The 14,619-nt window shown below is 28.3% G+C and overlaps 2 protein-coding genes across 5 annotated transcripts; one reads left to right on the top strand and one right to left on the bottom strand.

Moving 5' to 3' along the window:
* The first annotated feature begins 1,548 nt into the window (after positions 1–1,548).
* Positions 1,549–7,048, top strand: LOC149891165 (uncharacterized). The gene is made up of 2 exons (XM_090082965.1): positions 1,549–1,814; positions 5,624–7,048. Exons 1-2 carry the CDS (start codon positions 1,651–1,653, stop codon positions 6,564–6,566), a joined length of 1,107 nt encoding a protein of 368 aa, XP_089939091.1. The 5' UTR covers positions 1,549–1,650; the 3' UTR covers positions 6,567–7,048.
* A 945-nt stretch (positions 7,049–7,993) lies between these two features.
* On the bottom strand, positions 7,994–13,070 carry LOC145202396 (sorbitol dehydrogenase-like). 4 transcript variants are annotated; one of them, XM_090082603.1, is made up of 10 exons: positions 12,787–13,070; positions 11,934–12,402; positions 11,812–11,845; positions 10,542–10,706; positions 9,655–9,814; positions 9,434–9,552; positions 9,223–9,288; positions 8,943–9,115; positions 8,570–8,691; positions 7,994–8,297 (listed from the first exon to the last, which is right to left on the bottom strand). In XM_090082603.1, exons 2-10 carry the CDS (start codon positions 11,985–11,987, stop codon positions 8,141–8,143), a joined length of 1,050 nt encoding a protein of 349 aa, XP_089938729.1. In that variant the 5' UTR covers positions 11,988–12,402; positions 12,787–13,070; the 3' UTR covers positions 7,994–8,140. The 4 variants fall into 4 exon arrangements, with proteins under 4 accessions (XP_089938729.1, XP_089938730.1, XP_089938731.1 ...); XM_090082604.1 differs by having other exon boundaries at positions 9,434–9,557; positions 12,787–12,995; XM_090082605.1 differs by lacking the exons at positions 11,812–11,845; positions 11,934–12,402; positions 12,787–13,070 and having other exon boundaries at positions 9,434–9,557; positions 9,655–9,831; positions 10,542–10,680.
* Positions 13,071–14,619: the final 1,549 nt, after the last annotated feature.

Genomic DNA, 14,619 nt, shown 5'->3' with positions numbered 1-14,619 from the left:
AATATTTGCACTTTAAACGAGATTTTGATGGTGTCTCCAAAGTGTATTTAAAGAAAAATATACTGATGCAAATATTGGCGAGGCCAAAATTAATGAGCAAAGTCTTTTTCAGACAATTATTGTTCCACCTAAATTAACCATCATGAAGGAAACAGTTGAATAAGAAGCCCTCAGTATTGTTGAATAATATTTTACCTTATTTAAGTACTAAACTAAATGATTAGTTTAGAAAACTTTAAAAAAAACCTGAGCATAAAATGCATACCGGTATAATTCCACTTTAGTAGAAGGATGTTGCAAAATGACTCTCAGGTAAGGTAGGAGCGCCAATAATATAAAAAATTGTATCAATTGTTATGTGACCAAAAGATATTTAAGGCTTTCAAATAAAAAATAACAATGATAATATTAATTTTGTAAGTAAAAGTAAGAAAAATACGATTAAATGTTGTTAATTTTGCCATAATAAGTTGTCACACGGCAGTTCAATTCTTACTTCAATACCAAATTCAAAATTTATATATCCTAATAGATAAGAAGATTTTTGTGCAATATTTTCCCTTATTTTAACTGTAATTGACAGTAAATTGACTTTTAACGATAAAATTTTTTCATAACTTTGCAAAAAAAAAAAAAATCTGATTGTATGTGATATTAACGTTAGTATTAAGTAAAATTTGTTTCGTCTTTTGCAATCTTTATAGTGAATAATTCCTATATAAAACCAATATAATGAAAAATTCAACGTAAAAAAAACCGTTGCTTAAATAAATAGCGCCCGTTTAAATACGTCGCTGCATTTTTAAGAAGTTGAATTATAATTTTTTTAACAATTAAGCTCTGGCCCATATAAAAACGTGCGGTACCGCTAAAAAATCTAAAGGAGTTCATAGAATGGTTTTTTGAATTTATTGTAACGGTAAATTTGCTTATAAAATTGGTTTTAAAAATCAAATTATTAAGATTTTTTCGGAGCGACATCCGGACATTTTATAATTACTATTTGTTTATAAAAAAAACTTTAAACGTCTAATGATAACAACTAGATATTTTTAATATTAATATAATCCACTTTAAAATAAAGTGAAGCTAGATCAATCAAAAGTTCTGACTAGCAATAGCAAATAACCACTGCAATAAAAAAAGCAGCAAGCCAATAGCACCAAAGATACTTTTATAAATGAAACGCTATATATATGAAAGAAAGAGAAAAAAATTCGTTCTTTCATTATTGATTCTTTTACTTGCATCAATTAACTCTTTTGTTCGAAAAATCTGGAATAAAGGGGGTTCTTTGCCGGCAAGGTATTGCAAATAAGAGCTTTGCTTGGGCATATTTTAGAATAATTTAAAAATCAAAAACATTTTAAAATTTAAATAAAACGTTTAATGAAACTATTTAAATTCATATATTAACATATATGCTAAATAGAAGTGTGTTCTATAAGATAATATTTCCCCTCGGTAATAAGATTCGAATCACTTTCACTTAAGTTAAAACTTCCTTTTAACTAAAGAAAAATCAAATCACACGCTTTTGAAATTATTTAGTCACGTCGATCTTTTGAATCTTTTTATAACTTGTAGTTTTCGAACGTTTTTGTAATTCTTGTGCGCACACAACAAAAAAAGCTGAATATTTTAGCGCTAATGTCGCAGGAACTATATATCAATGAAAACAATTTAAATGGTGTTATAAGCATTCAGAAAACAAATGTAAAACAAAGAATATGTCGAAGTACTCACGGATTGGTATCTAGAATAAAGAATCTGAAGTTGTTTAATAAAGACGAAGATATGGCATATTTACGAAGGTATAATATGTTACTTTTGTTGAATTAAGGAAAATGTTAAAAGAAAAATAGGCTAATAAAACAGTTGGCTTATAGTGTTATTTCAGATGTCAAGCTTTAAAAATGTATACAATTAAATTAAACATTTCAAAAGCATGATAACTGACATTGGTTTTAGTTTGAACACAAGTTAATGGTGATGAGTTTATAAAAATACAAAAAAAATTAGCTAAAGTAGAAGGAATTTAATTTTCTGAACTATCTTACTCATAAAAAGAATAAGACAGTTTCAAAATATCTTGTAATACTTTATGTTAAGCGTCAATTTATGTGTTTTTACTTGAAATTAAACAAATACTTTAGAAATGAATTTCTAACGCTCTACTCAACTTAATTCATTCTACATTTTTTCTTTAACGAGTTTTTTGATCATAGTTCAAAGATCATACTTTTCGTCAGAATTAAATTGGTGATGTCAATGTTGTTAAAAAACGCTGATCTATATCTTTTTTTTTTTGGAAAAGTCATTTACAAAAAATGTTTTAAACAAAAAGTAAATTATTTTTGGAATAACGACTTTAAATCAAAATCATGGATTGATTTAAAATAAGAAAAGTCTGGGTTAACGGATTACTGACATCGTGGATCCACAAATTATTTTTTTGGATATTTGTTACATAAATTGATAGTGTAAATTAAAAGTATAATTGCCGTTTTTTCTCTTTGTGGTCTTCATTTAGTTTCAAAGTCGTTACAGCACATTCGCGGTTTTCAATTAAACCGCAACGCGTTCAAAGCTAGAAGGATGCGTTATCAATAAACACAAAAAAAAGAAGTTAACGCGTTCGAATAGGCGTATTCAAATACACGGATTAAATATAAATTTTTTGAATTTTTTGGTAAATTTTGATGATTTTGCTATTAAAAACACAGTGTGGTTTGCCATTAGAAATTTATCCAGATTTGTAATTTATGAAAATATTTTCAAGTATATGAAATTAATTTTACAACATTTTGATGATTAAAAATATTCAAATTGAAGTGACATTCAAAAATTTGTAATAAATGGTTTGTGATACTTCGATTAATAGATGTTATGAGATGTTTCATTTTATAACAGTACTTAAAATAGTACAGGGATATCTATGTAAATGATTTACATAAACTCTATATTTAATTAATGAACTATTTATAAATAAGGTGTATACGAGACATGTTTTCGATGAAGCATGGCATTATAAGTCTTGAAGTATGACTGGTTTTAATCTTTATAGGTGCTTTAATATTTACTAAATTATTGAATAATTTATTACTGATATTATTAAAAATCAATTTAGGCGATTTAATTGTCTCTTTATTTTAGTCGAGGCAATTTTTCCAATGAAAATGAATTTTATAGTCTTTCTTCTGGTTTATATACACTACTGTTAATATTGATAGAGGCGCTTCGAAATTTTTTGAAATTTTTCAATACTTTTTAAATTACTAGACCGATTTTGATGATTCTTTTTTAGCTTTATTTTATAAATGGTTACCGGTTTCAAAATAAAAATAATATTTTGTTTTACTTTTAAAAAATTTTTTTCAAATAATGTTCTATCGCAAAATGACAGAAAACTTTTTTAAAAAAGTTGTAACAAACTGAGTAAAAATCGATATTATTTTTTCAATTAATAACTGATGGCATAACCTTTTGCATTGATTACAGCTTTGTAACGACGCGGCATTGAATCGACAGGATTTATGATGATGTCCAGAATGATGTTGAACCAAGTGACATCAAGTTGAGCAAAAAGTATGTCTTTATTTTTGGATTTTTGCTTTCAGTTATTCGATCTAAGCGTCCCCACATGTTCGATCGGATTCTGGTCAGGACTTTGAAACTGCTACTCTCAAAATCAAATTTTCTTGTTATTGTCGGAGTCTGCTGTGTGTTTTGGATTATTAATTTATTGAAAGTCCGCCTTTGTGGCATTTTATCTTTCCTATGTGGCAGCATAATATCTTTAATGATATCTTTGTAAATAAATTGTTTGATTGATTAGGACCGAAGTAGTCTCAGCTAAAGCATACTTATACCATGATATTACTTCTGCTATACTTTATTGTTGGAAACTGATATTTTTAATCAAATCTTTGGCGTACGGGAACATCGAACATACTTCACTTCGGCTCACATCGGTTCCAAAAAATACATGCTCTACAGTACTTTACTCCACTGCAAAATTGTTCAATAAAAATGTGTTTTTGAAAAATTAATTCGGGCAAAGCTATTCCTTCAAGGTCATAAAAAGTTTTTTCATTGCGGTGTACTGCATTTACTTTCTTCTTCTTCTTCTTCTTCTTCTTCTTCATATATATATATATATATATATATATATATATATATATATATATATATATATATATATATATATATATATATATATATATATATATATATATATATATATATATATATATATATATATATATATAAAAGAAGAAGAAGAAGTATATTATTAAAAGAAGAAGAAAGTATATTGTCTGGTTGCAGAACTTGTCTTGACAATAACTGCCTCAGTTTAAGTCTAACATATTTGAATTACCTGACTTTCAGCCGACTTTGACACACAAAATTGGACAGCGATTTTGCTGTATGATATTTTGTTTCACTACTCCAACAAATAGCTCTTGGATATTGTGAGGGCGGTCTTTTTAAATATGTTTTATTTTTTTGTTGCTTTAATCAATTGCTCTTTTATTCTTGTTCTTTTTCTTTAATACAAACGGCCAAAACTTCCGTTTACTTTTCTTTAATGAACATATCTTCTGTTTACTTCTTCTGTTTACCAACATTTTCTTCTTTTCTCTTTTGTTCACCTATGAAACTTCTTGTTTATCTAAAAATTCTCTCTAAAAACTCTCTCTAAAAACTTTCTTAAGACTTTCTTATAAACTTCCTCCTTTACTGTCTTTGACTTGATTTTTGAGCTTTTATTGTTTTTGCTTGTTTTCGGTTGCGATACCTATTCATCATTTACTTTTATGACAGGTTAAATAAGTCTCCATGTGCAAGTCTTTTTCTAATCGTTTTTTTTTAAAACCTAATTCTGCCTCCTTACAATGTACTGATTCTTCTGGCTCTATCTATTATCGAATTTTGTCGCGATGTATTAAAGCTCTAATAAACTCAATTTTTCTATTCTGGCAAAAATATAAAATTTTCAAAAGCTATCGTCACATGCAAAATGACGATAGTCAAATTCTTTTTCCAAAGGAATTTGACATCGTCATTTTGCATGTGACGATTTTTAAAGATCCTTGTTTAAAAAAGTTGTTTAGATGTCAATCTTTTGTTAATTTAGGAAAATGCATTATCTAATAAGCTATAATTTAAAAGAAGAAGAATGATCAAAATCGACCATAAGCACAACTAATTTATTAAATAGAGTTAACAAAATACGGTTTACATGTCAACTATGTTTAAAACAGAAAATTGTTATGGAAAGGAGGAATGTTTGAAAATTTGTAACATTAGAAGGGGGTCGGGAAAAACGTTATAACCTGAGAAAGGGGGAACCCGGATAAAATGTTTATAAGTTGCCTGGCATAATATATGGAAGACCCCTATGTTGCAGCATCCATAGTTTGCCGTACCAAAAGGTTGGGGAAACTATGGATGCTGCAACATTTGGTTTCTCACCAGAATCAACAAAAAATACTCTTTAAAAATTTGTGGGTTATAACACGGTTGTAGTTTGACCAGTGAAAAGATATTTGATTCAACTTGATAATTGTTTTAAATGTATGTTTAAAAACTTTTCATGTTTTTTGGTTTTTTAATCTAGTCAAACATGGCGTAGTTGCGATGATGGTAGTGTTGGAGACACCAAGTCTATAAATTCAGATTGTAAGTCGTTTTATTCAGGTAAATCTTTTTTGTCGGATTCGTCATGTGACAGTTTAGATGGCTCCTGTTTATGGGAAAGTTACACGTTACCAGATTATTCTCAAGATACTTCTCACAGCAAAGTATTGCAACCAAAGATTCAGCCAGCCAAGTTTTCAGTAACTAGTTTACCCAAAATATCAACACCTAAAAAAAAATCCAGTTTAAAATTTGCCAAAACTAATAAAGAGAAATCTACACAAAGCATTATCAGAAAAGCTAAAACTGTAAAAAAAGAAAAGATAACGGATTACTTTCGTTCACAATTTGCCGAAAACTCCACTTTAAAAAATAGAAAATTAAAAAGACATAATTCGATGGTAGAAACTGGCGCAAAGCAAGTAGAAACCACTCCTATATCAAAACGGCTTTTATCAAGATTGTGCGTGACTGAGCCAAGACCTAAGAGAAAACTAGAATGCTCTCCTATAAGAAAATTTGCTGAAACTACTCCTATAAAAAGGTTAAAAAATGACCAAGAACCTATTGTAAATAGTGATGACGATAGTATACCGTTTGCAAGTACTTCTTTTTTTTACCATACTTTGTCCTCAACTGAAAATTTTTCAGACAAAGAATTAGGCGTAACACTAATAAAATCTCTTAAAACATGTGTATCATGTGGTACTCATCGTACACCGAAATGGAGGGACATTGACGAAAATACTCCTTTGTGCAATACATGCGGACTAAGTTGGAAAAAAAGTAGAATAAGATGCACAGTGTGCTGGTATGTTCCGCTAACAGATTTGGAGGTAGTGTCCTACTGTTCTAATTGTAATAATTTTAAAACGTTAAAAAAGTTCAACTCTATGCGTAGGTATAAAAGTAGTGTTTATTAAGATTTCTGATTGACATTTTTTCAGCGTTTTACATAAAAAAAAAAACGATCAGTTTACAGCTGAAGCCTGATTTTGCGCTCGACAAAACATTAAATAATGATCTAGAAAATCTAAGTTTGCGTTTGCTTTTAATGGTGTTTTAATGCGTTGATATTTTAAAAGACTCGTAAAAATCTTAGGAACGATACTTCAAAAATAGAAGTTTCATTTTTATGCGGGAAAAACCTTTTCTAAGTCACTACAAGCTTTTATAAAGGATGTTTTACCTAGCTTATTAAGTTTTTAATAGATGAAAAAGTTATGCGAGAATCCAGAATAGAAATTTTTTAAATTCTAGAAATTTCCTTTCTGTTTATAGTTGATGTTGCTTACTGTTTTAGTACTGCGAGTTATTTTAACAGTTTCTTAATTTTAGATGTAAATATTGTATATGACATTTTCAATTGTAGATTACGGATATTACTTTTTGTAGATTCGTTTGTTTTATAGTTTTAAAATTAAGAGCACTTTGATTTCTAAATGTACAAATTTTGAAAATTGTTTTAAAACCACATTCTCCTTTTTTACTGCGATTTTTCTTTTTACCTCTTTTTTGAATAACTTTTTTTCCAAAAGAGCAACAATTTAAACTAAAATTGCTAACATCTTGCGAAGATGAAATTTTAACAGAGAAAAATCAGTTAGCAACTTTCAAGTTTTTCAGTATTTTATTGGACAAAAGTAATAAATGTTTAGCCATTCGTAGGAATAGTTACATAATAGAGACTGTTATGTAAAGTGATATGCTTATTGAAATTGAAGTGTGGCATAAGCCCCTGCACAAATTGCAAAGCAAAGAGTATCTATTCCGTTTAGGTTTTTCGTACATACTAGGTAACATCAGAATCCCGACTTTTAAAAAGATTGAAATCGAGAGCTCGAAGAAATTACCCGAAACGGATTCTTCCGTTATGGGTTTTCAGTTCTTAATACTTTGAAAAAAAAAGACGAGGATACACAGGAAAGTTTATCTATTTTTAACAAATCAACAAGATGGAAGGGTTATCATTCTGTCTGAACTAACTTGTGATGAAAACACTGAAATAGGCTTTAGTATTTCCCCCAAGCTTTTAATGATACTAATTTCATCTTAACTTAGTTTCAGGTTGTGAACTGAACTATCATTCTGTGATACTATTTCCATAACTGACTACTACTGTCTAAAATCTCCATCATAAATTCTGCTTTACATATGTAGGCACACGCTAAATAAAAGTTGTACGATTACATTTCTGTTTAACCTGCAGCTTTTTCAGAAAGTCCAACTCCTCAGCTTCTTAGAAATATTTGTCCATTTGGAAACTACCTTAGTACTTGTTTAACAAACAAGTGATGATCAACACCATAATCCATCGTTGATGTTTGTCAGTGAATGAAAAACACTAAGCTGCTTAACTTTGTATTTTTATACCAATCATTAAGAAAACAATATAGAAAATGCAACGTTAGGTTTATAAAAGGCAGGCAAATATTTCTGACTTGAACCCAAGACTTACACAAGAACAACAACTTAAGATCTTAAAACGTTTATAAATTTATTTTTGGCACGAAATCATCACTTTGATAGCACCGTCACTTTGAGATGCTGAAACAGCAAAAGCATCAACAGATTGTTCCAACGTAAACCTATGAGTAATAAGCGGTTTGACATCTACTTTACCAGAAGATACTAGTTCCAAAGCGGTAGGATAACTAAAATCAGAAGTAGTTTTTAATTATAGTACATGTTTAAAACAAACCATTTACACGATGTTATATCATGTCATACCGTTTTGGTTTACACCGATAAATTTAAACCAATATTTGTACCATTTATACTGTTATTTAACCATTTTTACCGATGTTTCAACACATATTTATATCATTTAATCCGGCATTTATGTCATATTTATATAAACGATATTTATACCATTTATGTATAAATTTCTTTTTTTTTTTTTCTTCTATGTTTTAGATATACCTACCAGTTGGCATAACGAAATATTCCTCTCACATCAACTTCTCTAACTAAGGCATTGACTATGGGAAGAGTAACTTCTGCTTTACCCATACCGACAATAACAAGAACACCAGCGGATTTAGTACACTAAAAATAATATAAAAGATGAGAAAAATGGTTATAAAACATTTTGAAGGAATTTAAGAGTAAGAGAGTCAACAAAAGCTTTGAAGTACTCAAAGCGTTATTAGGCATGAAAACATTACCAGTTTTAACTTTTTGTAATTTATTCAATAAGTACTACAATATGAATACGCTTGGTGATAGAAAGTTTTTGTTTAAAAAAAGTTAGACCAAAACTGAGCAATAAAATTTTCTTTCAATAAAATGCTACTTACATATATTCCTGTTTGGATGCTTGATTCTACACCAGTACATTCTATGGTTCGATTGGCTTGCCCAAATTCATTTGTGATGTAATCTGCAACCTCTTTCCCATCTCTTGAAGTTATCTTAAACAATTTATCAGCACCAAATTTTTTTGCCATATCCAATCTTCCTTCATCCAAATCTAAAATGTAGCTGCTTAGTTAAGAGCTCAAATATAAAGTTAAGAATGCAATAAAATTCTAAATATGCAAAAAGATATTAGTAGCAAAATTAAATTGAAGTGCTTACCTGTTATAGCAACCTGACTAGCACCAGCAGCCTTTGCAACTAATAAAGTCACCAGTCCAATAGGACCTATAATTAATTTATAAAAGTATTTATGAAAGTGGAATCCACTTCAACTTATTCTAACACCATAACAAAAAAAGTATATATTTGTATGTATCTGCCTATATGTATAACAAGAAATAAATAAAGGCCTTTGAGAAACAAAGCTAACCAGCTCCCAGTATTAAAACTTTATCCCCCATGGTTACTCCAGCTCTTTTACAAGCATGAACACCTACTGATAGTGGTTCCAATAATGCACCTTCTTCTAATGTCACATGATCAGGAAGTCTATACTATCCAATATATATTTTTAAAAAACTTTAAACAAAAAACTAATTTCATTAAGTCAAAGATTTCAATAAGACTATAGCTTAACAATCTAAGGCTCACTTGTAACAAAAGTCTGCTGCATGAACATAAAAACGACATAAATTCCCATCATCTGGTGGAGTAGCACAAAAGAAGATATTGTTGCATAAATTGTACTTTCCAGATTTACAAAAATCACAAATGCGACAGGGAACACCAGGCTCTATAGCTACGCGATCACCTAATTTGAAATTTTTACTAGAAAAATATGAACCAAATCATTAGTGTAACCAAATAAAATAATTGTTATTCTTATGAAAGTTTATTAATACTTTAAAAGATTTGCAATCACAATAATTTTATCCACAATAAAATAAACAAATAAAATTCACCTGAATACAATCACTATGATTGTATTCACAGTACAAACATGGTGCCTAAGTTGTTTTAAATTTTAAATAAAAAATCAATTTGTCTGTCTGGTTAGTTATGTCTTTTAAACCTTTAAGGTTTAATTAATTTACCCTTTACACTTGATTAACCAAAAGTTTTACACTTGATCATTGAAAAGTTTTGAGCATAACTGTAATTAAATATTAAAAGTAATGTAAACTAAAAAATTACTTCGCTACATAAAAAGTTAAAAATTACAATCTCATTAAAACCCATTAAATTACAAACAAAATATTAAATATTAGTAAATACAAACTTCGGCAAATAGTAAATTTAATTTAATTAATGATTTAATTTGATTTTTACTCAAAACTTTTACATATTTTATTACAAAATAAAAAACAAACTTATAAAATCAAAAATTAATAAATGCAAATAAAAATACACAGGGAAATCATATTCTATAAAACTTGTAACTAAAGTTGATGAAATATGAAAAACTAGAGACAAAAGAATCAAGCAAACAAAATAATTTCTTTTATAACTTATTTTTTTGATTAATGAATTTGACATACCAACTTTTAAATGAGTAACTCCTTCACCAATCTGTGCCACAATTCCACTTCCTTCATGACCAAGTACCATTGGCTTTTTAACCACAAAATCTCCAATTCTACCATGCTTAAGATAGTGTACATCTGATCCACAAATACCAACATTATGCATTGCAAGAAGCACTTCTGAAAGAAAAGTTTCAGCAAATTGAAAATTATTTGATATTCTAGAATATTTAACTTTAGAGCCTTATGAACTTTAGTTTAGTGAAAACTATTGAGACTAAAAATTAAAAAACTAAAAAATTTAAAAATTAGCCTCACTATTTTCCACTATGGAATTAGTAATTAAATCATTTGTTAGTGAAGGCAACTTCCATAATATGAAAATTGCCTACTTTATTTACAAAAAATCACCAATTGGAAAAGAAAGCTTACAGCAAGTAATTTAGGGTGTTAATTTGAAAGGAAATACTCTTAAATAAAAAATTACCATTAATAGAAAATAAAATGTTGCTGGTTCTTTTTATCTAAACAGTATTGTTTTTTTATTATTATTATTAAACGATTATATTTCAAATTATATCTGAATTGGAAAAGATTTTAAAGCTTTGATAATTTTTTTTTTCTTAATTTTAACATAAATATAAACAGTAAAAAAAGCTTTCATTTTACAGAAATTCTATGCATATCTTTTGACAGAGATCAGAAAATGTTTTGTAAATATTTTATAAAGACAATTAAAATGAGATTTACAAAGACAAGTGTTTCATTCTGAATATTACAGAAGATATATGTGAAGACAAAGAAAATTTTCAGAAATTCTAGAGTAGATTGAAACTTGATAATGTCAATTACTACTTGATCTAAACTGTGATAGCAGCATATTTGGACTGTCTTTTCATTCAGGCATATATACCTGCCTTTGCTGTGAGGATGTAACTTTAGTTAGAGCAGCAAAAGGAATGCAGAGATTTTGAGTTATTCAAGCTATTTTTTATTTTAGCATATTTTTTAAAGATAGCATGCTAAATAACATTTTTATTTCTCATTTTTTTAACTCCATTTTCTTTTTTATGCAGATGAACAAATCATTCTCATTCATCTAGTACAATCCATTATCAGTTCTAATTCTGTAGAAAACTAGAACTAATAATGGATTATAGTAAATGAATAAAAACTCTCTTCTCTTTTTTATTCTTACATATCTATTTGTAATTATGTTTTAAATTTAAAACAAAATTACAAATCTCTTTGATTTAAATCATAAGTTAGATTAATTAAAACTTACCATTTTTTCCAGGCTTAGGAACTGGTCTTTGCTCCTAATAAAATATTTCAAGATTGTATCAGCTTAAAAATCTTATCTTAAAAACAGGTAAACTTTTTTACAGTTCTAATTTAACAACTTACTAGTTTCATGTCATCTGGTCCATACAAAACCAATGATAAGTTATCATGCTCCATTATTTGAATCTTATTTCATATTAGTATAAATAGTAAGTTCAAAGTATTGGAATATATATATGATTAAATTTTTAATTGCCAATTATATATTAAAAAATTAATCATAGAATCAGAAATACATTAGGGCTTCATTTCTTATATAGGAGGGATTAAAAAGATTATCTAAGAATAAATTTTTATATTCTGGTGTTTGTTTTATAACTTTAAATGTTGAGGCAACTTCGCTTGTTCAAAAATATGAAAAGAATTGTTCTTTTTCAATTAACTTAGTTGAAAAGAAATATTTTTAAGTTATGATAATGAACTAACAAATAAAAATGGTATGAGCCAAACACAGAGAAAACACAACTTGATTATTATACAAATTTATTAACTAATACAATCACTATGCACTTTTCCACCATTCCTTGCAAGTCTAGAGATATAAAAGAAAAATAAGAAAATCAAAAAATTGAGCATAGATAAATTAATTTATCTATGCTCAATATTTTGTATTACATGGATGAACACCTGTAATGCACAACACACACTTACACACACACACACTTACACACACACACACTTACACACACACACACTTACACACACACACACACACACACACACACACACACACTTACAGACACACACGCACACTTACACACACACACTTACACACTTACACACACACACACACACACACACACACACACACACACACACACTTACACACACACACGCAAATCATAAGCACAAACACAAAGCTTATATGTTACGAGTTACTAATTTATCAAAACAAGATTTCTACTGTTCAACGTACCATTTACTGACTTAGTTTTCTTTCTTCTTAGGATTATTGACGGCAATGTAATGATATAAGACAACTAGAAGGAACAATGTCACTCCCAAAAAGTTTGAAAACACTGCTAACTGATCGTCTGTAATCATTTTGTGTAAATATAGCTAACTAAAAATTTAAAATTTATATTATATGACTTATTCAAAATGGCAAAATTTCATTCGTGATTTAAATTTTAGCAACTTTAACCTCGTTTATATGTCAAAAATTAAAAGCGGGTAAGACAATGAGCTAAACGTGGTAAATGGGAGATATTACGAATTTTCGCCACATAAACAAAAAAGAGTCAATTCTGCATTAAACAGCGTTTTGCCGTTTTTTATTTCGCCGTTTCTTGTTTTACAATCAAAAATTTAACGTTAAGATGAAATTTATTACAATGAAGAATATTGTCGTTTTAAAGTCAATATACTGTCAGTTACAGTTATTTTGCAGAACATTTTGGGTCATACATCTTTATATTTATTTGGATAAAATTGGTCTTATGATATGAATCAAATTATTGTTTTAAGACTTTCTAAACAAACTTTTTTAACATTTTTAATTATCAACATAAATTTGGTGACGAGCCAATCTTGATCTTTTGCTTCTTTGAAATAGAAACTTTAGTTTACTTATTTTTTAAGAATGTATTAAGAAGATCAAAAGTCATACCGTATGATTTACAGAGTATGAAATTTTATTTTTAAAATATTGATAATTTATGCGGTTAATATGTAGCGTAATAAAACCGCAATGATGGCATTGCGGAATATTTGGAACTTCTTTGTTAGCACCACTGAAATACCACTTTAAATTTTAGCTAATTCAGTTATCTTTTAAAAAGAACCCAAGCAGAATTTGATATTCCTGTGCTTGATTTTAGCAAATGCGTGCTGTACGCTGAATACGCTGCAGCATATTCTAAAGTTTTTAACTACACCTAATATTCTAATACATTTAGCGCCAATATACTCTTTCATTATTATCAATCTCATTAGGATGTAAAAACGTAACAACCTCACCCAGTAATTTTTTTTTAAGTACCTAATAAAATGTATGCTTTATATTTTCTACGGCTAATAAAAAGCATATTTTTTTACCACAACAGTTTACAACACCACACCGGGTAAAAGCTAGAAAACACTTTTTTTCACGTTTACAACAATAAGCTGCCAGAACCTGTTTAAAAGAAAAAGAGAAAATAAGTTTAAAGTGGTTGCGGTACTTTTAAAATTTTGCTGCGAATGTAAATTTTTCTGCATATTTATCGATTTTCTTTGTAGATTTGTAGAAATTGTATGGACTCGATCTGTTTTAGTATTATGAAAACTCTCTATGGATAAATGAAAACAGTATAGCGTAAACAGCAGTCATAATCAATTTTTAGCAATGACGTGTAATAAATAACTAAATGTCCAACTATGGGTTTTTTGTTAACTGCTTTAATCAGTTAACAAATTTTGACTTGTAATTTTCATCTATAAAAACCTGCTTTAAACTTCTATTATATTGATGTAAACTAGCAAATTATTTATTTAAGATATCTAAATTCTATTTGAATTGTTAAATTTATTTTTACAAATTAAGGAGCAGTTTTTCAAGATTGTTTAAAAAATGTGCAAAATTAACCAGGGATCTGGGTAACTTTGCACAACATTAAAAAAAAAATAGAATAGTCTTATGGTGTATGGGATTGGTGCAAAGTGACCTCTTTTTTCATACTTTCTGAAGGAAAAATAATTCAAAGGGTAGTTTAATAGAAAATAAAAGGTTAATTTTCGTATTATTTTGCTTAATAAAGAATATAACATG

This window comes from Hydra viridissima, unplaced genomic scaffold, assembly GCF_058129835.1.
Source record: "Hydra viridissima isolate aposymbiotic clone 2 unplaced genomic scaffold, HvirCarnegie_v1 scaffold_3, whole genome shotgun sequence".
Taxonomy (NCBI): domain Eukaryota; kingdom Metazoa; phylum Cnidaria; class Hydrozoa; order Anthoathecata; family Hydridae; genus Hydra; species Hydra viridissima.
The sequence above is the reverse complement of the archived record's forward strand: the minus strand, read 5'-3'. Positions and strand labels throughout refer to the sequence as shown.